The sequence below is a fragment of the Prosopis cineraria genome, unplaced genomic scaffold (genome assembly GCF_029017545.1).
Source record: "Prosopis cineraria cultivar Desert tree isolate PC_DT_omini unplaced genomic scaffold, ASM2901754v1 PC5, whole genome shotgun sequence".
Taxonomy (NCBI): Eukaryota; Viridiplantae; Streptophyta; class Magnoliopsida; order Fabales; family Fabaceae; genus Prosopis; species Prosopis cineraria.
In genome coordinates, this window is record NW_026555336.1 from 5,443,713 (window position 1) to 5,466,658 (window position 22,946).

The 22,946-nt window shown below is 32.4% G+C and overlaps 1 protein-coding gene and 4 non-coding genes across 5 annotated transcripts; 4 read left to right on the plus strand and 1 right to left on the minus strand.

Moving 5' to 3' along the window:
* Positions 1-3,993: 3,993 nt before the first annotated feature.
* On the plus strand, positions 3,994-4,078 carry LOC129312235 (small nucleolar RNA snoR14). Its single transcript, XR_008593484.1, has one exon. It is a non-coding gene; the product is annotated as a small nucleolar RNA snoR14 (small nucleolar RNA).
* Positions 4,079-4,236: 158 nt separating this feature from the next.
* LOC129312233 (small nucleolar RNA Z101) lies at positions 4,237-4,330 on the plus strand. The gene has a single exon (XR_008593482.1). It is a non-coding gene; the product is annotated as a small nucleolar RNA Z101 (small nucleolar RNA).
* Positions 4,331-4,971: 641 nt separating this feature from the next.
* LOC129312234 (small nucleolar RNA U19) lies at positions 4,972-5,105 on the plus strand. Its single transcript, XR_008593483.1, has one exon. It is a non-coding gene; the product is annotated as a small nucleolar RNA U19 (small nucleolar RNA).
* Positions 5,106-5,265: 160 nt separating this feature from the next.
* On the plus strand, positions 5,266-5,398 carry LOC129312236 (small nucleolar RNA snoR138). Its single transcript, XR_008593485.1, has one exon. It is a non-coding gene; the product is annotated as a small nucleolar RNA snoR138 (small nucleolar RNA).
* Positions 5,399-5,696: 298 nt separating this feature from the next.
* Positions 5,697-14,035, minus strand: LOC129311496 (type I inositol polyphosphate 5-phosphatase 2-like). Its single transcript, XM_054953826.1, has 10 exons — positions 13,505-14,035; positions 12,997-13,136; positions 11,649-11,754; positions 11,460-11,558; positions 9,848-9,947; positions 9,645-9,749; positions 8,060-8,837; positions 7,538-7,687; positions 6,514-6,656; positions 5,697-6,355 (listed from the first exon to the last, which is right to left on the minus strand). Exons 2-10 carry the CDS (start codon positions 13,060-13,062, stop codon positions 6,196-6,198), a joined length of 1,707 nt encoding a protein of 568 aa, XP_054809801.1. The 5' UTR covers positions 13,063-13,136; positions 13,505-14,035; the 3' UTR covers positions 5,697-6,195.
* Positions 14,036-22,946: the final 8,911 nt, after the last annotated feature.

Below are 22,946 nucleotides of genomic sequence, written 5' to 3' on the forward strand. Positions count from 1 at the left end.
TAGTGTTAAACTATACTTACCAAGACTAATTTTTACACATGATCAACTATATGTTATTATATCTTAAGTGCAAAGTAGGCAAATGTTGAATGTTAGTTCTTGAGGTAGATGGAAAATCCCACAAATGTGACTTTTAATGTAAAGTACAAGGAAATTTTTAATAATCTAACTTTTGTATAATAGCCACTTATATTCTTATGTGTTTCACTTTATTCTCATTTTTTTAACCTATCATTCTTTTTTAGAATAACAATTTGTTGTATTCCATTCAAATACAAGTCTAAAATTTCTTGTATTATCATCGCACCATTTTCTTGGTTATGGGTTCTCATAGATTGTTTCTTGATCATGTAATTTTGTTTTAAATAGTTTTACTCATGTCTAACATGTACTCATTTCCTTTTGCAAAACACTTAAAAAAGTTTGAAAAAGATTGATAGAGTTAGGAAATAAGTTAGTTGAGTTCATGTATACTTGGCCCTTATAGGTTCAGGCCCATAAGTTTGGTTTCTTTAAAATTAATCATTTTTTGAAATTTAGCCCTTATTTAAAGTATTCAAAGGCGGGCCTATAAACCTTATTTTTTTAAAAAATAAAGTTCAATATTATAATAATATAAATTAATTTCTTACTTTCCTTGAGTAATTTTGTTTGAAACAATTAAATTTGCAATCTCAACTTCCACATCTTGCTATAGATATTATCTTGAGAAAATATAACTTTGAGATTCTGCATTTTGTTATGTCCTTGCACTTTTTTTAATGTTTTAAATTTCTATACTTTTGTTTTTTTTTGAATAAAGTATAGGGACCTAAAATATTAAAAAAAAGTGTAGGGATTTAGAATATTAAAAAAATAAAAGTGTAGAGACCTAAAATACTAAAAAAAATATAGAAACTTATAACAAAAACTCATAAAGTGCAGGGATCCAAAGCTATGGTTTTCTTATTATTTTAAAATAATTAACAAGTACTTATATATAAGAAAAAAAATTAACAATTCAATTTTGTAAGGAATTAAATAAAAATATTTCATATGTTGAAAAAAAAACTGAAAAAATAATTTTATTATAAACTAAATTAAAAAATAACCTTTGTATGTGGCCCCGATGCTTTAATCTAAAAATTACTTGGTAAGTATGACCTTATATGGATCCTTTCCTCATCCGTCTTTTTCATTTTCTTCTCCTCATATCATCTATAAAACAATTATTATAATAATAAAAAACAACAACAACAACAACAACAAGCCTTTATCCCACTAGGTAGGGTCGGCTACATGGATTGCAAGACGCCATTGTGCTTTATCGTTTATCAAGCTTTTAGAAATATTATTAATTAAGAGATCACGTTTAACAACTTCCAAGAGTGTTCTCTTAGGCCTTCCTCTACCTCTCTTAATCGGACTCAAAGTTATATGTTCCACTCTTCTCACTGGTGCCTCCCTTGGTCTTCTTTGTACATGCCCAAACCATCTCAACCGATTTTCTACCATTTTTTCCTCAATAGGTGCCACCCTCACTTTTTCGCGTATGTGCTCATTTCGAATTTTATCTTTACGTGTATGTCCGCACATCCATCGTAACATTCTCATCTCTGTTACTCCAACTTTATGCTCTTGCTGTCCTGTTAGAGCCCAACATTCACTACTATATAACATTGCCGGTCTGATAGCAGTGCAATAAAACTTTCCTTTAAGTTTATTAGGCACCTTATGGTCACAAATAACTCCTTTAACTTTTCTCCAATTAAACCACCCAGCTTGAATTCTATGTGAAATATCTCCACTGATTTCGCCATCATTTTGAATAATGGCTCCCAAATATCTAAACTTTTTCACTTGAGGTATAATTTGATCTTCCAATTTCACTTCCAAATTATTGTCGAATAGTCCTTTACCAAATTTACAATATAAATATTCCGTCTTACTTCTACTCAGACGAAAACCTTTCGACTCCAATGTTCTCCTCTATAACTCAAGTTTGCAATTAACCTCTTCTCTTGTCTTTGCTATAAAAACTATATCATCCGTGAAGAGTATACATTTCGGGATTTCCTCTTGAATATGTTCCGTCAAAACATTTAAAATCAAGTTGAACAAATAAGGACTCAGAGATGATCCCTGATGTAGTCCAATCTTTATAGGAAAATCCTTTGTTTGACCACTAGGCGTTCTTATACTAGTTTTTACCCCCTCATACATATCTTGTATGGCTTTAATATAAGCAATCCATACTCCCTTTTTTTCCAACGCTTTCCAAAGCACTTCTCTTGGTATACGGTCATAAGCTTTTTCCAAATCAATAAAAACTATGTGTAGATCTTTATCTTTACAACGATACTTTTCCATTAATCCCCTTAGTAGATAAATCGCCTCTGTAGTTGATCTACCTAGCATAAAACCAAATTGATTCTCAGAAATACTTGTCTCCAATCTCAACCTGTGCTCAATTACTTTCTCCTACAATTTCATTGTGTGGCTCATGAGTTTAATCCCTCTATAGTTAGTACAATTCTGAATATCTCCTTTATTTTTATAAATAGGAATTAATATACTTCTCCTCCACTCATCAGGCATTTTCTTGGACCGTAAAATCACATTAAATAACTTAGTTAACTATCTCACCCCTTCTTCACCTAAACATTTCCACGCTTCGATAGATATACAATCAGGTCCGTTGGCTCTGCCATTTGCCATTTTCTTAAGAGCTTCCTTTACCTCCTTATCACGTATTATTCGATAGAATGGCAAATTTTGTTCTCCTTCACCGGTTACTAAATCCTCCAAGTTACTAGATGAATCCTCTCCATCATTGAAAAGTTTAGAAAAGTAAGTCTCCCATCTATTTTTAATTTCATCATCTGTAATTAAAATTCTTCCCTCTTCATCCTTAATACACCTTACCTGTTCTAGATCTCTTGATTTTCTTTCCCTACTCTTGGCAATCTTATAAATATTTTGCTCTCCTTCCTTCGTCTCAAGGTTCTTATAAAATTCTTCAAAAGCTTTAGAACAAGCTTCACCCACAGCTCTCTTAGTTTCTTTCTTAGCTATACGGTACCTCTCCCAATTTTTTTCATTGTTACACAAATATATGGCTTTAAAACAGTTCTTCTTATACTTGATTTTGTCCTGTACACTATTATTCCACCACCAAGACTCCTTATCTCTCGGACCAAAACCTTTCGATTCTCCCAAAACTACTTTTGCAACCTCCCGTATTTTTTTAGCCATATCCTTCCATATGATGTTAGCACTTCCCTGAGATTCCCAAATTTCTTTATTCAAAAGATTTTGCTTGAAAATATCTTACTTCTCACTTTTTAATTGTACCACCTAATCCTTGGTATTACTACTTGTCGACATATAAATTTTAATTAAAAAATAACAAATAAATTTAAATTGCTAAAATTTAACATGTCTAGTTTATAACTACAATAAAATAAATAAAAAATAATTTATATAAAATTTAATATATTGTAAACCTATGGGTTGGTCAAATTTTAATAACTTAAATTTGTTTATTTATTGAGGATACTTGGGCCTAAGATAGGCCGCTTTGGGTCAAGCTTTGTATGTCTCCCGTATGCAATTTTTTCCCCACAAGAAAAAAAAAAAAAAAAAACAAGCAAACGCTCCGAACCCTAAATTTTCTGGTGAATAACCCTACGCTGTATCTATAAATTGCCGGGAACATGCCGCTGTCACCGTAATCGCTGGTAACGAAAGGCTAATCTGTTAGTGTTACTCTTGTAGTTTTAAGTATTTTCTTGTGATTTGGTGAGTTCATTTTCCCTTCCTCTGGAGGGCTGATTCAAAACTTAAGAGAAAAAATTGAGTCTATGATGAAGCAATTGTGCCTGAGGCGGATCTGATCAGATCTCGTCGCTGATGGCGGATGCATCCACTAAGAAGCTCCGGGCTCAATATTTTCCTCGAAATCGATCCTTCATATGGTTTTGTAGATTAAGTAGGTTTGATTGTGGGGGAAAAGCGAAGTGATTATAGCAATTCATTTGTCTGTCAATCCACTGATATTAGTGTGATGTCACAATGAATCCCGACAGGTTCTGATCGCTACTTTTATTCCCTCCAGGATCTTCTTTTCATCGTCTGTAGCCCCTCCCTCCCTCTTGATATCAGGTCTAGATTTTTTTTTTGGGAGACGTAAAATTCAGCTGTTGAGGATTAATACCTAACATGCATGGATTTTGTAATTTAAAATGGAAAAAAAATTACGGGCGCGTGATGAATCTTAAACTTAACAAATGGGTAATTTGCGTCTGAATAACCATTGATGCTATCTCACCTTGGAGACCTGATGCTCGTAACTTCATAGCCATCATTGTTTTGTTTTGCTGATTGCTTCTTACATTGATGATTTTTTATTTTGATTGCTTTTTTTTTTAATATCTATATGCTTGAATTTGCGTTGGTCAGTGTTCTGTTTTCTCTTTTCCAAAAAGACGTCTGCCAGTGAAGTGAGGAATGTCTGATATTCTACCCTCTGCATGAATTTTTTTTATTCAATCTCTCCTTAGTTTTTTGTAATAATAGTGATTTACTTGTTTGTGTTATATCATTATTTCGGTCTCTTAGATTAGTTTATTAATGATTAATGCTACTTGGATCTTAATTAACCCGCATATAGCAAGTAAGTGAAGGTGCTCTTATTTAAAGGTTTTCAGCTATGCACCATTAATGGATTTCTTCTTCAGCAGCTGAATTTTATTTTCTTCATTCTTTCCTATATGGTTGTCTCATCTAAAGTACCCCATTTCAATTTAAATGGCTGCATAGTCTCTTGTTAGATTACAAGGTCTATTTGTTAGCCCCTAGTTATGTCACACTGTGTTATAATCTTGATGATGACAGAACTTTTGTTTGTATACTTGTGTTGATACTTTGATAGGTATGGTGTTTTTTGCTGCCTCTTTGAGTAGCCACATGAATTTGACGTTGAGATTTCATTTGTGGTTTAGTTAGGAGGCACACATAAAACAAGTCCGAGTCATCCGTTTTGGATGATTGGACCCTTTTAGAGGCCTTTTGAAGGGGCTCTGTTTTTCTCGCCTTAGTTGCCCCTCAAGCAGCCTTTAACATTCTATTCAGAACTCATCTATATTCATTGAAGGGATCTAATAAGTTCTATTTCTAATTTAAAGTTGCATTATTTGGCATGATTTTATTATCTGAATGCAGGAACTGGAATATAGTTTCCGGTTTCCCCGATGGACAGTGAAAGTTGTAATTCCATGTGCTGCCATCGCCTTAGAATAACCAGAAGGTGAAACACGACACCATTCTGGTTCAGACAAAGGCGCATATTAACACGAATTAGTTTGAGGGTAGGGAACGCTTCTTCTCCTGTTCCATACCTAGATGGCTTCGGATATTACCCAATTATTTAATCCGATTAATTATTATTCATAGCATAGTATTTTGGCAGTGAATTACAGTTGATTAGTTATTCATATTTTTCATTGGAATAGCAAGTGACAATGGTCCGTCGGTCAACAAATTTAATAGTACATTTTTAGAAGTCTATTGGTAATGATTTTAACACCCTTGAGGTATTGAGAAAAGAGGTGATTATAACAAATTCAATATGAAATGTTTGCATTAGAACAAGCTTATAGAGAGAGCATTGAAGTGTAAAATCTGCTCCTGTCAAGGCAAAATCTGTCCGGAAGGCGTACTAAAACAGCTGAACATGGGAATAACTTCCAAACAAAAATAGAATGGTAGCAAGTATCCATTCTAATGTATAGCTTGTGTAAAAATTTTGCTGACAGTAAAGGGCTTTACAAGAACTGAGGGAAACAGCCCAATTAAGAAAGCCTACATTGTGCGTCCTTGTGCTTTCGGCTTCAAGCTCCCTGTCGGAATTATTGCCGAGGCAGACAGCCCAAGCATCGGAATTATTGCTTTTGAATCTTGCATCCTACTGTCTTCACCGGAGGAAAATCACGCGCGAGTACATATTTAAGTGATCATTGCTGTTTTTGTGTTTTGGAATAAAAAAAAACTCATCTGAACAGTGGGCTTCTTCATAGAGAAGGGTTTCTCATGTTTGACTGGAAACCTGTTTGGTGTGAACCAATGTTTCTATCAAAGAAAGGTGAAGCATATCCGCAGTAAGAGTGTCACAAATCCCCAACTTCATCGAGGAAAAACCTCAGGGTATACGTTTGCTCAAGTGAAATTAAGAGCTCTCCGGAGCTTGCGATGGTCAAATACTTCAACTTCAACAGAGAAGATAGAACTAACTGGTCGATGATCTGAAAGGTTTATTTCAGCGCGCCCGTATGAAAGTTGTCGTATTCCTCTACCTCGCCACAATATACGATCACACCTGCATTGGTGAAATCTAGAATTACTTTTTCTAACCCACATCCCACCCCCTTGCACATCTATATGGATTTTCTACAGTTACAAGAATAAATACATATTTATGATATATTCAAAGTTTGAAAGTAAAAGGATAATGAGAGTCTAGTATTTTTTTGGTACCAAGCTGGGGATCTCTTCTTTCCTTTTGGGTTATCACCAACATATCTATTTGAATTAATCTCATATTTATAAGTGGGTGGGAAGTTTATCAATCCCTCTTTCCATCCATCGAATACATGCCCACTTCGCAGTTCTTTGCTTAGCTGCAGAGAGACCAAGAAATTAGAAAATTCTGTGCGGAAACTTCTAACCCTTCAGAAAATAGGATACAAATAAGTAGAATCGTCTAATTTAGACATAAAAGCAGCTACAGAAAAGAAAACATTATATCCCTCCTGTCCCATTTATAGGACAGAATTTTTTTTTTTTAATTTTATGTATAAGTTAAATTATTAAATTTTTATGTCAAATTTCCCTCTTTAGTCTTTACCCTACATTACATGTTGGTAAAGAGAAAGGTTGTCAAACTTGCCACTAGCCACTTTAATTAAACTTATAAAAAATGTATAAGCTCGTAACAATTTAGTTTTAGTAATAAATGATTATTAAAAATATATAATTAGATAATTAAAATATGAAATATGATCATAGTTTAATTTAAATATTTTAAATATAAATAATTGAAATTAAATTTCTTTTCACATCGATAAATTATCATGAAAATTTTAAGTCAGGATAACTTTTAATATTTCTTGTTTTCTTTTTAATATCCTTAACAACGAGAGGGTTCTGTGCAATGATTTAAAATTGAGGGGAATTTGCATATTTTAGCCTTTGAAAAATAGACAAACGCTCTTTAGCTGCTAGAGTAGTAAATCTTGCTTAAATGGTAGACTCCACGAAAACGTAGTAGATATCTTGTTATCCCTCACATTTGAGAGTTGGATACCTAGAACGACTTTATCTAAATCTAATTCAAATCATATTACAAATATGTCAAGAATATAAGGTCAATTGCAAGAAAACTATGCCGACAAACATAAAAACAAAAAAAATTGCAAGGGAACTGTCCTTCAGCTTTAGACTTATGTGAAATCACGCGCATGACTCATATTATGCAGAGTCGAGGTTTCGTGAGTCTCACCTGGTCATTCTTCATCAGTTCATCCCATTTCTTCAGAGCCACCAGTTTTCTCACCTCCTCATCCCACATATTGATACGATAATTTAAATCCCCGAACCAGAAAATTTGACTGTTGAAAGGAGAATTAGATTTCAAATGAGACATTTTGCCCTAGATGTACTTTCTTCTGTTAAATTCAGTTATAACCCCACTCAACAGGATTTCCCTCCAAATACTAGATTCTAAAAACGCATCCATATCATGATAGTACACTATTCACGCTTATGACCGAAAACAAAGAAAGAAACAAAAGAAAACTATTAATGATGAATTATAGCAAACACATGCTGTCTGAGTGTGATTTTCCACTATTTCTATCTCGTAGTGCATTTCCGAGTCGAAACCAGATCAAGCGACATGAATTATGGATGAACAAGATGCACTTTGCATGCATTCATGATCTTGAAGGAATATATGATTAAAAAACAAGCATTCTTACTCGTGAGATGCACTTTGCCCCTCCGGTTTGTGTGTGTGTGTTCATACTCTAGTGAGAGTTTGAGTAATGCATACCTTGTTTCCCATGTAGCCCATAAGGCCAACTCCAACAGGGGAAACTTTCAAGTTATTAACGTACTTTCTTAGACTACTCTGTGCCCAAACTGATACATGAATCCCTACCATCTGTTTGCTAACAATCCTTACATACTTAAGACATGACGATTTCATTGTGTATATGCTATTATCCTCTAGTTTCCTTGGAAATTCATCAAGAGTGTCATTTTCTTCATTGGAAATCGTGTCACAGGCATTAGATAGGGAATCGACCACTTCGGGAATGAGTTGCTGCACATTCCACATCGAACAAAGGTTTTCAGAACTGTGGCGTGAACGTTCCATTCCATTGCCATACACTAAATCATTCTCTCCCTCGTTAAATCCAATTCTTGCTGAGCTGCTTAGCACTTTTCGCAATTTTGAATCTGAATTAACAACTATTTGGGGGACTGCATCTAATGGACGTTCAGGCCAATCAAATTTAGTCTGATGATCAATGCCACACATTTCATATGACTCAAGATTCTGGTCTATCTCAAATAGTACTTCTTTCAGTTCTTGCTGTTCCTGCTCAGAACTGTCAACAGTTCCTATATATGTATTTTGTACCGGGGAAGCAGGAGCACTGAGGCATTTGTACTTACTTTCTGGTTCTGAATATTTGTTCAGAGTTCTTCTAATAATTGCCTCCCATTTTGAGATGGGTGTATTATCCTCGGCTCCCAGAACGTTTCCCGCATTCAATGGGACAACTTCCTGGAAACTGTCAAAAAATGAACATCCTCAGAAGACGAATTTCACAACCATATTAGAGATGTGGAATCTTAAAATTGTAGTAACTGCAATTAAGGCTGTCTACAAACAACTCAATCTATCAGGCTTAATAAGCAGTAGGTTAGATGTGTGGAAGCATAACTTTGGACCATTTAAATCCATTCTCTGAGATGATTCCAATGTGATTTAATATCTCAATTAAAAACCATTGGGCTTACAGAATGCTGAGTATCCACTTTCTTCTTGACGTGTATGTCGAACATTGCACTGGCAGGTCTCTTTCATAGACTGATCCAGTAAATAGCTAGCAATGCAAAGTAATACAAAACCAGATAAGATGAAGAAAAGACGCTCTTTATTAGTTTACTTTTTCTTTCTTTCTTTTTTTTTTTTTTAATTGACAAGGCCATGGTTAGAACCGTACAGTTACACACAAACCAGCATACGCCTAGAGTCCCTACAACTTATAGGTGGTTCGTTAAAAATCCTAACATTATTAATTAGTTTTACTTAGTATAGTTAACCAATAGGAAAATCCAACTACTTTATCATCAGCAAGATAGTAAGAGAAAATCCCCATATAACCTCTCAATATAGATGATAAGTAACATGTGCTACTTCAAAATTTTGTTAACATACAATTGTCATTGATGTATAAAATGGGTGCAGATGAAGAATTAAGTTGATGAGATTTTCAAGAAGAAAATTTTAAATATTTATTTTCATTTACTTTTGGCAAATAAAAAACAACAAAGCAAAAATGGTGAAGGGCGAAGCAACTTGAGAAACAAGTTACCCAAGAATGTAAATATCTGCTGGTTCTTCGGTACAAAGCCAGACATCAATCTCAAGATCCTCCCGTGGAAATCTTCCAGCGACATTCCAAGTGCCAATTGCTACTCTGTAAAATAACCAGATTTGATGGTGTATTTCGTTAGTTTTATCGGTAAATTATTGTGTCGGGTATGACATGGTATTGTAACCAGATAACCGGCACACCTCACTTCCTTTGTATTTATGTACTGAACTCGCATAGTTTCTGACTTTCCTCTTCGGTGTCTCCTCTTGTTGCCCTTGGAAGATGTATCTGAAATCAGAACTGTCTTTGATTATAACACTCTAAAGTCTAAACTCATCAGGTGTAATAAACATTTAATCTCTTGAAATTCAGAAAATTAATCACACTGGTTGCCTATAGTCATACGGGTTCATATGCTCCTTGCTTGCTTTAACATATTTTCTGTGATCCTTATTATAGAACACTTTTAACTATTTTATACATCTTTAAAAAAGTTAGCTTTTTTTTCCCCTCTTAATATCATATAAAAAAAAAAGAGATGTATTTTCATCTTTACTTTTGACTTTAAATAATAATACAATTATATTAAATACCTTCACGCTAATCAAAAATGATAAAATTAAAAAAAGTGATTTAATTATTATAAAGTGTCTTACATTTTAGACCAAAATTTTTTTCTAGAAAGTGTCCTACAAATAAGATTGGAGAGAGTATATTGAAAAATACAAGGTAAAAAAAATGCATATTGAAAAAAAATGCTTATGCTGTGCTTGGCTTGCAGAGGAAAATAGAAAGGAGAGAAAATGGGAGGAGAAAAAATAAAGAGAAGAAAAAATGGGAGGGATACAATTTTTTCTCATTACGCTTAGCTGACTGAGAAAAATTATTAATTTTATATGAATACAACAATAACCTTATTATTTGTAAAAATATTTATATAATAAAATTTAATATTTTAACATATTATATATATAATAATTTTTATCATATGTTATTGACTGAACAAGAACATAATTAAAAATTATTTTAATACATAACAATCTTAAAATTTGAAACTACAATCAAATATAAGGTACTTAACTGAAAATTATTTTGAAAATTTAGAATTATTATTTGTTTAATTAGTCTAAAAATTAAATATATTGCTTGTTTAATAAAAGTTCATGATCAAAATGTAAACACACTATAGATATCATAATAAAAATAAAGGAAAGCAAGGGATAGTTACAAAAAAATTGATGGGTAAATTTGAAAGTGAAATTTTCTTTTCAAAATCTCTCTATATTTGGAGAGAAAAGTTGAAGGTAAAAATATGTGGGTCTCATATGTTATTTTTCTTTCACTTTTCTCCCCTCTCCACTTTTTTCTCTGCAGCCAAGCAGGAAAAAAAAATTATTTTCCTTCCTACTTTTCTCTCCCCCCTCACTTTTCTCTCCATCAAAGCATAACAGCCTTCCAATATGCTATATTACCTTGGAAGTCCTTTTCCCTTCATATTATTATATTTAATGGAAACATGAAATTCCCAAGCATAAGTTGGCCAATTTTGACTCTCGATACAAACTAAGTCATGCTAACTGCAATGAGCTGCTATCTCTAGATGTTTGAGTTATAACAAGCTACCATTATAATTATAAATAATGTAAATAATCTTATAACTAGAGAATCCAGAGTAAGCAATGCAAGGAGATAAGATAAAAGACCCCGTAGAGGCACACAGTTTCAAACATGAAATTAATATTTATTATTTCTCCCCTAAAAGGAAAGGAACTAGATTATTGAAAAGGAACTAGAATCAGAATCAGATGTTACCTGACGTTTGCTTTTGACTTGGAAGTATGGATTGACTCTCTTGCCTTCTATGCGGAATGTCTTCTCGCACATACATTCTTGAGTCTTTAAGGGAGTAAGCTGGATGAAATTTCCGAACGAAATAAAGGAAAAATATAAGAATATGATCAAGTTAGCCTGCAAAAAATTAGAGCAGAACTCAGAGCTCACCATCATCTTCACTCTCTGTTTCAGTCTCCACTTCATCTTCACTAAAATCGTACACCTTGGGCTTTATATTTAACCATTTCTTCATCACAATGGAAGGCCAAAATGGCTGCAATGAAATTAAAATAGGAAGTTTCAAGCACCCTAGGTTTCATAAACACAAACAACCAAGTAAAGGTAAGTTTCAAAAGTGCATTAAATCACACCTCGGAGCGTTTTCCTCTCTTTGTTTTCATGGCCTAAGGTCAGAAAATTCCCACAGAACTTCAAAAAGGTTATGTACAGTGCTAGACTCTGAAAGCAAGCCCCAACATGGAAGAAGCCAATGACATTGAAATTTATAAGAGGTTTTCTTATCTGACTATAACCGAACAAAAATGGAGTTATTGAATGCCCAGTAGAGGGATCATCCACATCAGGACCTACAAGGTAGGACAGAGAATTTGCGTCCGTATTGGGAAGACATCCGGGACTGCAACTTGTCCAAGAAATCGGATACTACTGGTCCTCACTCACAATTTTTTGTGATAATAAAACACAACAGATTTTTTATTTTATTGAAATTTCGATAACCATCCACACCAAATGTCGTTTTCACGAGAACGCTTAAAATGGCAATTTCTGAAAGATAAATCATCCAGAGAGTTTCGATATGTTTATACTAATGATAATTACTGCAAACTCAATCAAGCAGCTAGGTAATAATAAAAATCAACCTGAAACTTACATAAAAAAAACCAAATGGGCAATAAGCTAGTAACGGAAAATAAGCCTTAAGATCATCGGCTGGTACATCAACGGACACCGAAACTGATGAGACTAGCGACGAAAATGCAAGAAAATTAGATAACCAAACGTAGAATATTGCGTACAATCACATCCAAGACTGACCACACAAAATAGGAACGACCTTTTATTGATCAAAACAAGAGCTGGCATTTGACTCTAAAATGAATGGATGCTAAGCAATCACAGAGTAAATTACAAGAAGACAATATCAAGGACAGCTGTAAAGCCATGGCAATTACTAATCATTTCGATCTTATTTTCTTTTCTGTGCAAGTGCAGATTCATGTAACGCAATACCCTTTATCCTTGCTATTTGTGGAAATTAACAAACCCCATAAAGTATGACGAAAGAGGGACCACAGATAGAAAGTGGAGACGAGGCTAGCACACTATTTGTGAAGGTAAGATCGATAAATTTTCAACTGCGAAAGCGTCCATTTCATTTAATTGACGTCAAACAAAGAAGCAAGGTGAAGCATCTGAGTTCGAATACAAGTTAAACGGTAACTTCAAAGATTAAACAATATTAAAAGCTTTTTGAGTATTAAGAAAGGTAAGTTACATGAGAATGGAGAGACGCGCGCATGATGTGCCATGCTGTTGTTAGCGTTAAAATCCAAGTCTCCATGGATAGAGAAATCTAAAGCCTTTTTTTTTTCCCTGCTCAAGGATTTTTCTGATTTGAAATATTCATGATTCCGCCTAATAAATTGATAGAATATTCCATCAGTGACTAAAATAGTAGAATGTTAGAGAATCAGATAGAACAAAGCAGCAGCAACATATTTATCATCCCGTTGAGGGATCAATAAGCAGCGACCAGACTACCAGAGGCACAATCAACATATTATCATCTAGGCTAAATCTTAATCTTTAATTAAAAAGATCAATTGATATAACCTAGGCCTTCGATCTGAAAATCGACTACAGGGACGAAAAATCTTAAAAACTGACAAAAATTCCGGGGTTACTGAGAAAGTAATAACAATAGTCGCTGGTTAAAAACAGAGGTGAGGAAGCTACAAATACATTGAACAAATACAGATCGAGTGATGCTTCAGGCCACTAACATGGTACCATTGCGTTCAGTAGCCGTCATTGAATCAGAATTTCATTTCATGTCTCCTTTGTTGACATGATTGCAGGCACGAACGTACATCGTCTTCTTTTGAATGTTCGCCCTTTCTGTGACTGCGGCTGGCTTAAAGCTGTTGTACGACTGGCCTCCACCATGTACGATACATCCACGTCCATACGTGAAGCCAAAATTGAAGTAACATCATTTAGGAGAGAAACCTCTAAATATTTAAATCGCTATATGCACGAAATCCGGAATCTCACGTATCTCTAAAGATATGTCCCAATTCATACTCAGAGAAGTACTTTTGAGTGTATTTGGATTCATCAAATATCATGTAATTACACGCGCGCGCACTCTTGTTTAAGGGTTCACATTTTAATTAAGATCAAAAATCAGATCTGAGGGTCAAGAAACAGGAGAATAGAAGTAAGAGGAGTAGAAAATAAACTAGACAAGCACTCCATAGTTTATGGAATCTTATTCTGCCACGCTTGATTCACTTGAATCTCACAAATACTCTAGTCCTGGAGTATGGTCTCTTCTTCACTGTAAAAGTAATCTAAAGGATGATTTTGATCACAAGAATAGAGTTTGAATACAATTGGCGAAGATGGAGTTGACAAATTTATGCATTTCGATTTCTAATTCTTAATTCTAAATTATGTGAAGTCGTGCAAAAAAGAAAAGCCATGAATATGATGATTTGAATTTTTTTTTTTAAAAAAACTTACAGTATATGTCAAGTTAGGATTATTTCATTACCAAAGTTATCCAACCTAGATGAGGTTTCTCTCTGCAAAATTATTCTTTGAGAAAAGGCCAAACAAATGCCTAATTTCTGATCTTAAATTTATTTCCTGGACCACACCATAACGAACATTATGCTCCAGGCCAGATCGAGAATGATAAATTAATTGCAGCAAATAATAGGACACATGTATGTACTTGGATGGCTCTTGGTTAATATAATAGTATAAAAACCTAGACCAGACTGACCAGTTTAGCCTGTGAATTGGTGATTTGGTTTCTTTTTCAGTCTAGATTTTCACTTAAACCGGCTATCTACTGACTCAATGTGACCCAATTGACCCGAGGCCAACCTGAGATAATCAAAAGCTAGGTTGTTGGGTCAGTTGGGTCATTTTTTTAATTTTTCTTTTTTAAAATTGTAAAAACTAAATAAAATAAAAATTCAGTTTGAAAATTAAAAAAGTAAGGCAATGGAGGGCAAGACAATTAAATTACATTTCACTGTTTGTAATTTAAACTTCAAATAGAAGGCTTTAATTGTAAGTTTGAATTTAAAAGATTCGGTATTTTTTTTAAATTAATTGTGTCTTAATTATTTTAATCTTTCATTATTTGTTGCTGCTCATTTGTCTAACTGTTGCTTAGTATTTATAAATTATGACTGTCATTGTTGATAATTTTAGTGTTAGTGATGATTGGTTTTGAATTTTTTAATGATTGAAGGGTTGCAAATTGTAGTTATAGGATGAATATTTAGAAAGTTGTATTTTATTATTGTTAGATTTTTAAGTGGTTATAATTCTATAATTATTGTTGTATTTGTATCTTGTTTTAGAGACTAATCTTGAATTTGATTGAATATTTTTATAATTGATGTCTTTTTTATTAAATTATATTATTTTAATCATGATCGGTTTGCCCTCTGGGTTGACTCCCAATTTAACTGAGATTAATCAATAACTTGTAACCTGTTGGCTTGACTGTTCAATGACCGGTCCAGTTTTCAGTACCTTGGTTTTTTATAATAATAATAATAATAGAATATATTTTCTTCATAAAAAAATGTAAGGAATTTTTTAAGAAATATTTTTTATTCAAAAATATAAAATATTTTTAGTCTTTTGAGGTGTAATTATTACATTTTTTTAAAAGTGCCTTATTGATAAATGACTTTATATTTATTATAGGGTGTTTAATAGAAATAAATTATAGAAAATAGGATTAGTTTAAAAGTAAGTAACTATTTTAATAGAAGATAAAATTCAGTTAAAAATATTTTACATTTTTAAATGGAGAGAGCATATATGTTTTTACTTTCTGCCCATAAATACTTCATTGAATTTAGGGCTTTAAAATGTTGAGACTAGCTAAAGCGGGAGAATTTTTATGGAGCTTCTCCCCTCCCTCCCCACCCCCAAAAGGCAAAGCAATTTTGTTTTTCACTTTTATTTTATTGTTTCATTCCAAAATCATTTAAAAAAATTTAATGTCAGATAATTTAAACAATTGTCCATTAATATTTTATAATTTGATGAATTTGGGTGCCTAATCAAAAGCCACGCCCTTTCCAGATTCAGCATAATTTCAAGGGGGAATGGCATTAAGGGCTTTAAGAATAGACTTTATTGCAATTTGAGCTTAAATGAATCTGATATTACTCTACAGGCCTTAAGGCCCTTATTGCCAATTTTCTTGAGACCAAAAATACGATTTTGCCCTTTGTTTGATTTAAATTCAAAACTTGCTTGAACTCTCAAAACAACGAAATAGATCATTCACGATATAATATCTACTATGCACAAGACAATATCCACGCATCTCAACAGAAAGTCCATGTATTTCAAGTAGTTAACTAGCCTTGGCTTTAGCAAAAATGACTAGGCAAATCATGCATGATACAATATCCACTATGCATAATACGATGTCCACGTGTGCTAAAAAATCATACATTTTCAGTATTTCACTAGCTTAGACTATAACAAAATGATGTTAGGCAAACCATGCACGACACAACATCCACTATGCACAAGACGATGTCCACACATGCTCAACAAAAGTCTATGCATTTTCAATATTAAGAAGGACAATTACATCATATATGAATAATTTCATGTTGGTATTAGCCTAGGTACTAACAAGTACCCACATGAAATTTGACACAATATTTCAAGTCTAATATATACAAAAAGTTAGCAACTATATCCAAAATATCTAACAGTTACTTTTACAAATACAAACAAAAATTTTTTGTGATTCTCACTTATCCAAAAAATATTATTTAGAAATGTTTTCATATACATAATTATAGTTACTTGTGTACACTAAAGAAGTACAATGTAACCACTTCTCATGCTGCGTTAGGATTCTTGCATGTCTTGCGACTATTTCCAGCCCTCCTACATCTTGAACAATGATAAATTTTCTTATATTAGAAAACTCTATCCTTCTTGTTCGTAGCCTCCTGAGAGGACAGCTAGTTAAAGACAATTGCAAAAAAAAAGTTGTGATATATTTTTCACCTGAAAGTCCATGTAATTCCAATTTATCATTATGCTAGGGTTAACAAAATACTGAAGTTAGGCAAATAACGCATGATACAATATTCACTATGCACAATATAAGATTCATTTATTTTCAACTAAAAATTCATAAGATTCTACTTTATCAATAGGTTAGGTTTGAAAAATACCAAAGTAAGCAAACAATGCACAACACAATATCCACTATGCACAACATAAGGTTCATATATTCTCAACTAAAAGTTTATACAATTCTACTTTATCAGTAGGCTAAGCTTAACAAATGCACAAATAGGTAAACAATACATAATACAATATCTATTATGCATAATATAAAGTTCATTTATTTCAAATAAAAGTTTATAAAATTCTACTTATCAATAGGCTAGGCTTGACAAAATACACAAGTAAGCAAACAATGCACAACACAATATCCACTATGCACAACATAAGGTTCATATATTCTCAACTAAAAGTTCATATGATTCTACTTTATCAGTAGGCTAGGCTTAACAAAATACACAAATAGGTAAACAATGCAAAATACAATATCTACTATGCACAATATAAGGTTCATTTATTTTCAACTAAAAGTCTATAAAATTCTACTTTATCAATAGGCTAGGCTTGACAAAATACACAGTAAGCAAACAATGCACAACACAATATCCACTATACACAATTATGCATAATATAAAGTTCATTTATTTTCAAATAAAAGTTTATAAATTCTACTTTATCAATAGGCTAGGCTTGATAAAATACACAAGTAAGCAAACAATGCACAACACAATATCCACTATGCACAACATAAGGTTCATATATTCTCAACTAAAAGTTCATATGATTCTACTTTATCAGTAGGCTAGGCTTAACAAAATACACAAATAGGTAAACAATGCAAAATACAATATCTACTATGCACAATATAAGGTTCATTATTTTCAACTAAAAGTCTATAAAATTCTACTTTATCAATAGGCTAGGCTTGACAAAATACACAAGTAAGCAAACAATGCACAACACAATATCCACTATGCACAACATAAGGTTTATATATTCTCAACTAAAAGTCCACACGATTCTACTTTATCAGCAGGCTAGGCTTAACAAAATGCACAAATAGGCAAACAATGCATAACACAATATTCATTATGCACATATTAGGTTCATTTATTCTCAACTAAAAGTCCATAAGATTCTACTTTATCAGTAAGCTAGGCTTGACAAAATATAGAAGTAAGCAAACAATGCACAACACAATATCCTCTATGCACAACTTAAGGTTCATATATTCTCAACTAAAAGTCTATACAATTTTACTTTATCAGTAGGCTAGGCTTGATAAAATGAAAAAATAGGCAAACAATACATAACACAATATCCATTACGCACGATATAAGATTCATTTATTCTCATCTAAAAGTCTATTAGATTCTACTTTATCAGTAAGCTAGGCTTGACAAAATGCGCAAGTAAGCAAATAATGCACAACATAATATCCACCATACACAACACAATCTTCACATATTCTAAATTGAAAGCCCATGTGTGTTCAGTTTATCAGTTGGCTAGGCTTAGCAAAAAGTTTCTTAAGTTTATGAATAATAAAAAATATATATATAACATAACAAGGTCCATTTATTAACAATACAATGTCTATCTATTTCACATGATTTGTGTTGATTAAACTGAACATTTGAAAAAGTTTCTCAAGTTAATAAAGAACAAAAGGTCTGGATATAATATGAAAGTATCCATTTGTTAACAACACAAATTCATATATTTACAATACAAGGTTTGTTGATATGATACACACAAATATCCACACAAGTTAATTGCAAAGTTTGCAAAACGTAAACTCCATAAATAACAACATAAATTTTATAAACAACATCTACACTAAAACATTTATATCAGTTGCAAAAAAAATGTATCAGAAACAACAAAAAGTTCATAAATAACAACTTGTTTTCATTAAATGAATGTGAATGCATATATTATGATTAGATAAAATGATATGGCTCAAACTCTCTCTATATCTTTTTTGATAAAATAAAATTGATAATGGCAGATATAGTACTTGATCAATTCTTTCCACATTATGGCAGATCGTTTTAAGAAATTGGTTGGCGTGAGAGGAATGTAATTGGACGAACACCTAATCGTCTTCTCCATACCCATCTGGATAAAAGTGAATCACTCACTCATACCTATTAAACGAAAAAGCTTTAAATGAGAGAAAGAAGGAATAAGGAGGAAGAAGAAGAGAGGGAATAGAGAAGCATGATAGGGAGAAAAATGAATTTGGTTATTGTATCAGTGTTAAAAAGAGGAAGAGAGAGAAGGAACAGGGAGGAAAGAACAGAGGAAGAGAGACAAGGACGAGGGAGGAAGAACGGAGGAAGAAGAAGAAGCAATTTTCATTTAGTAGCTAATTATGGGAGGGACAAATTAGTCATTTCACCAAAAAAATATAATTGCAAAAGAGGCCTTTAAGCCCTCAGAATAATTTTAAAATTTATTAGGCTTTATCTACAAAATTCTTGCTTTTTAGGGCCCTTAATGCCATTCCCCGTAATTTCAAAGTGCTTTTCATTCAGGGACATGGGGAAGGACAAATTACGCAATTGTCAGAAACTAAATAATAGGTTGACTCATGGAATAACCCTACTGTTTAGACTCAGTTTAACATGTGACAAGTATACTCAACTCCATACAATACAAAAAATATCACAAGCTTATTGATAATTATTTAGTTGTTATTTAACTATCCTTAATTTTCAATGAACTTTACAATATTGTTTTATGAAAAAAAAATTAGATGAGTTGGGTTTAGAAATTTATGTAAATTATGATATACTTTTAAACTCAAAAAGTACTTAGTAGAAAAGTACTTACTACTTATCTTGATATATTTAAAATTACTAAACATAATTCTCCCATTTCATAAAATTTTAAAAGTGCTTGAATATTACTTTAGCCAATTTGTATATTTATTTTTTTGTAAAATTACTAAATAATTATATTTACATAATAAAAAAATATATATGCATTAATTTTTTGGGTAATTTGAATGACTTTTAGACAATTTCATATTTCGAACGAGGATTTTTAGTATAACATATGCGACTTAATGGTCAGTTAATGGTTATGAATGGAAATAAAATCTTAAAGAGGGGATATTTGTGTTTCTATACATTTTCATATTAGGGAGGTTTGTATATTTTTTTAAAAATAAAACAAAGGTAGATGTAATTAAGGTAAATCAGAGAAAGGGTCAGAATTATTTTACTCTAATATTAAGTACAGATCCAAATTAAAATCATTGAATATGTTTTGGATGCTGATAAAGATGATGTCACATTCTATATCTAACTTTCCATATTTTGATATTTTCTAGCAAATTTTGGCAAAAATAAAGTCTTTGCCATGTAAATTTTCTTACGCTTTGGCTTCTTGCTTTATTCTGGTTATTCCATAAAACCCAATCTTACAAGGAGAAGAATGAAGATATAATTGCACTTAGAATGACTAAGGTAAGCCATGCCTATTTTGCTCTATAGTGTAGTCTTGAAGTATGTGGATGCAAGTATCAAGGGAGTTGCAATCCATAAAGACAAGTTCTTAATATCACCCACATTGACAAATTTGGATTATAGGCAAGTCTAAGTTGATTTTGGATTTGATTTTCTCATTGGTTATTTTTAGACTCTAGACTAAATTTTTAGTTGTTGATGTTTGTTCTGGTTTTAATGATTTAATAAAAAAAAATTGTCATCAATTGAAAGCCTCAACATTTGATATGAATTTATCACTTTGGTCACATTGTCCTTGGTTATGATGTGAGATTCTTTTCAACTATCAGAGGAGTTCGAGGGAAAATCACATGACTCCACTTTTATTGCGCAATGCTGATCAACACTCTTCCTTAGGTATTTCTATGTCTTTTATATTTTCATAGTAAACATATATAACACATACTAAAGCAATAAGATAGAAGGAAGATATGCTTATTAGATGCCATAAGAATATTGTGTTTATTTGTTGGGTGATTTAGCAAATGCAAAAGAAAATTAATATATATATTGCCTTCTTCTCGACATGCAAATATTATACTCGCAATATAGTCTAAAGTCAACACCAACCAATTGTGCTTTGCAAGTGGTGTAATGAGGATGAAGTAAGACACATTGTATCTATGTTTACATTTTCTATTGTGAATATATTTATTTAAAGGCATTTTTATTTTCTTATTAGGTGCAACTTCCCCTTATAACATGCTTGCTTTTATGATAAAAACTACTGAATATCACGAACAGCAGTACTTCTAATCCTGGAATTAATATTATGAGCACAGGAAATCTAATTACTATAGAATTTATTTGTAAAATATTGATACAAGATTCAAAGATTAGATTACAAGCACACACAACAAGAAAAAAATGCAAAAAGGGAAGAAAAGAAATAGAAATATCAAGGAGATAGAGAAAAGGAAAATCACTTCAAGGCCCTTGAAGGGATCCAATTACCAAGATATCATATGAAATGTGTAATATTTGCCTTGATATTACCAAAACATAGCTCATGAAGATAAGACACTGTTAAATAACAAAGATTAGTTAATTCCTTTTATGAAGATATCACAACAAAGGTTTTAAAAATTAATTTAAAAGATTGGGATTCTCAAAAACATTTTTGAAAAGGCATTTGAGCTCAAGTTAGAGTTTAAAACAAGTAAAGCATAATAATAGAAGTAAAAGAACAAGAATCATATTATAATCATAAATCAAGATAGGGCAATTTGAACACCTTTTAAATTGCTCCATCTACCACGGTGCACGTGTAATCCGCTGCGGCACAATATGCAAAGAAACACATGGTGACAATTCAAGCGTGTATACACAAGAGTACCTTATGTGAATTGGAGCACAGAAGCTTCATCAAGGTATCACAAAACACAGGTGACAAATCACGTGAATTACTATTGATTTAGGCGTGAAACATTAGTCCAATATGCTTAAGTGACAAATCATGTGCGCAACCATATTGAATCACGCGTGAATTATCATGTAGAGAAAAGCTCACTTTCTATGATCCAATTCAAGCTAGAATGACATTAATTCCAGCTTGAATTGACTAAGACAAGTTTCTAAGATGCATAAACAAAATTTACGAGCCTAAGATGATGCATTAATTTGAAGAATGATACATGTGATCAAGCTCTCAAAATTTTCACATTAAATCTAAGAAAATAAATAACTTATCTTATAAATCTTCTTCTTTTCTTGTTTCATCATGCCCTTGACGTTTTGCCTTCATCCATGAATCTTTATATATCTGCACACATAAAACACACCTTTTCTCTAGTTTTTAAACTATCAAAATATATGATTCAACACTCATACCTAGAAGGAATTTAATAAGTGGTATATACCACGAAATAAGGCCCTAATTATTACGGTTCGAGGAAGGAGGTTTAGTGTTTATGATTTGAAGGATTATCTAGAAATCTTTGGGAAATAAGAATCTTTGAATTAATAGATTTACTTAATAATTATTTTTGGTGGTGTTTCAAGGATCTAGATCAAGATAGTTCATTGTAAAAGGTTCTCTATAGGGGTTTATAGGTGATCAAGCAACACTATGGTTCTAGTTCAAAGATAGATATCTTATTTTAATCCCTTCCATTCTGATCCCCTTAGAAGAGTGGCCACATGTTTAGGATTCCAAATATACCAATGCATTGCTATAGTAAAAAAATATTATTTTCAAATTAAGCGAAAGGATTGGGAAATCATTGAAGGCTAACAAGAAGACTCTTATTAACTTCACAGCTCAAGAAGCTCTTTTGAAAAGGGGAAGATTTGCAAGGATATGTGTGGAGTTAAACCTTTAGAAGAAATTATTGCCATGATTTATTGTGGTTAACTCTACTTTTCAATGTAGTTTTTATGAAGATCTAAACTAAATATGCCTTCACTTGTGAACAATACGGGCACTTAAGAGAAAATTGCCCCTGGCAATACAAGACAAATGATAACCAAGGAACTTAGGGTGTTTTCTCGGTTCCCTTAGCTAGCCAAAAAATAATCCAGTGAAAAAAGAATCAAAAGCTAAGAATCCCTCTAAGACGTGGAATGCTTCAAAATAAGTTAGGCA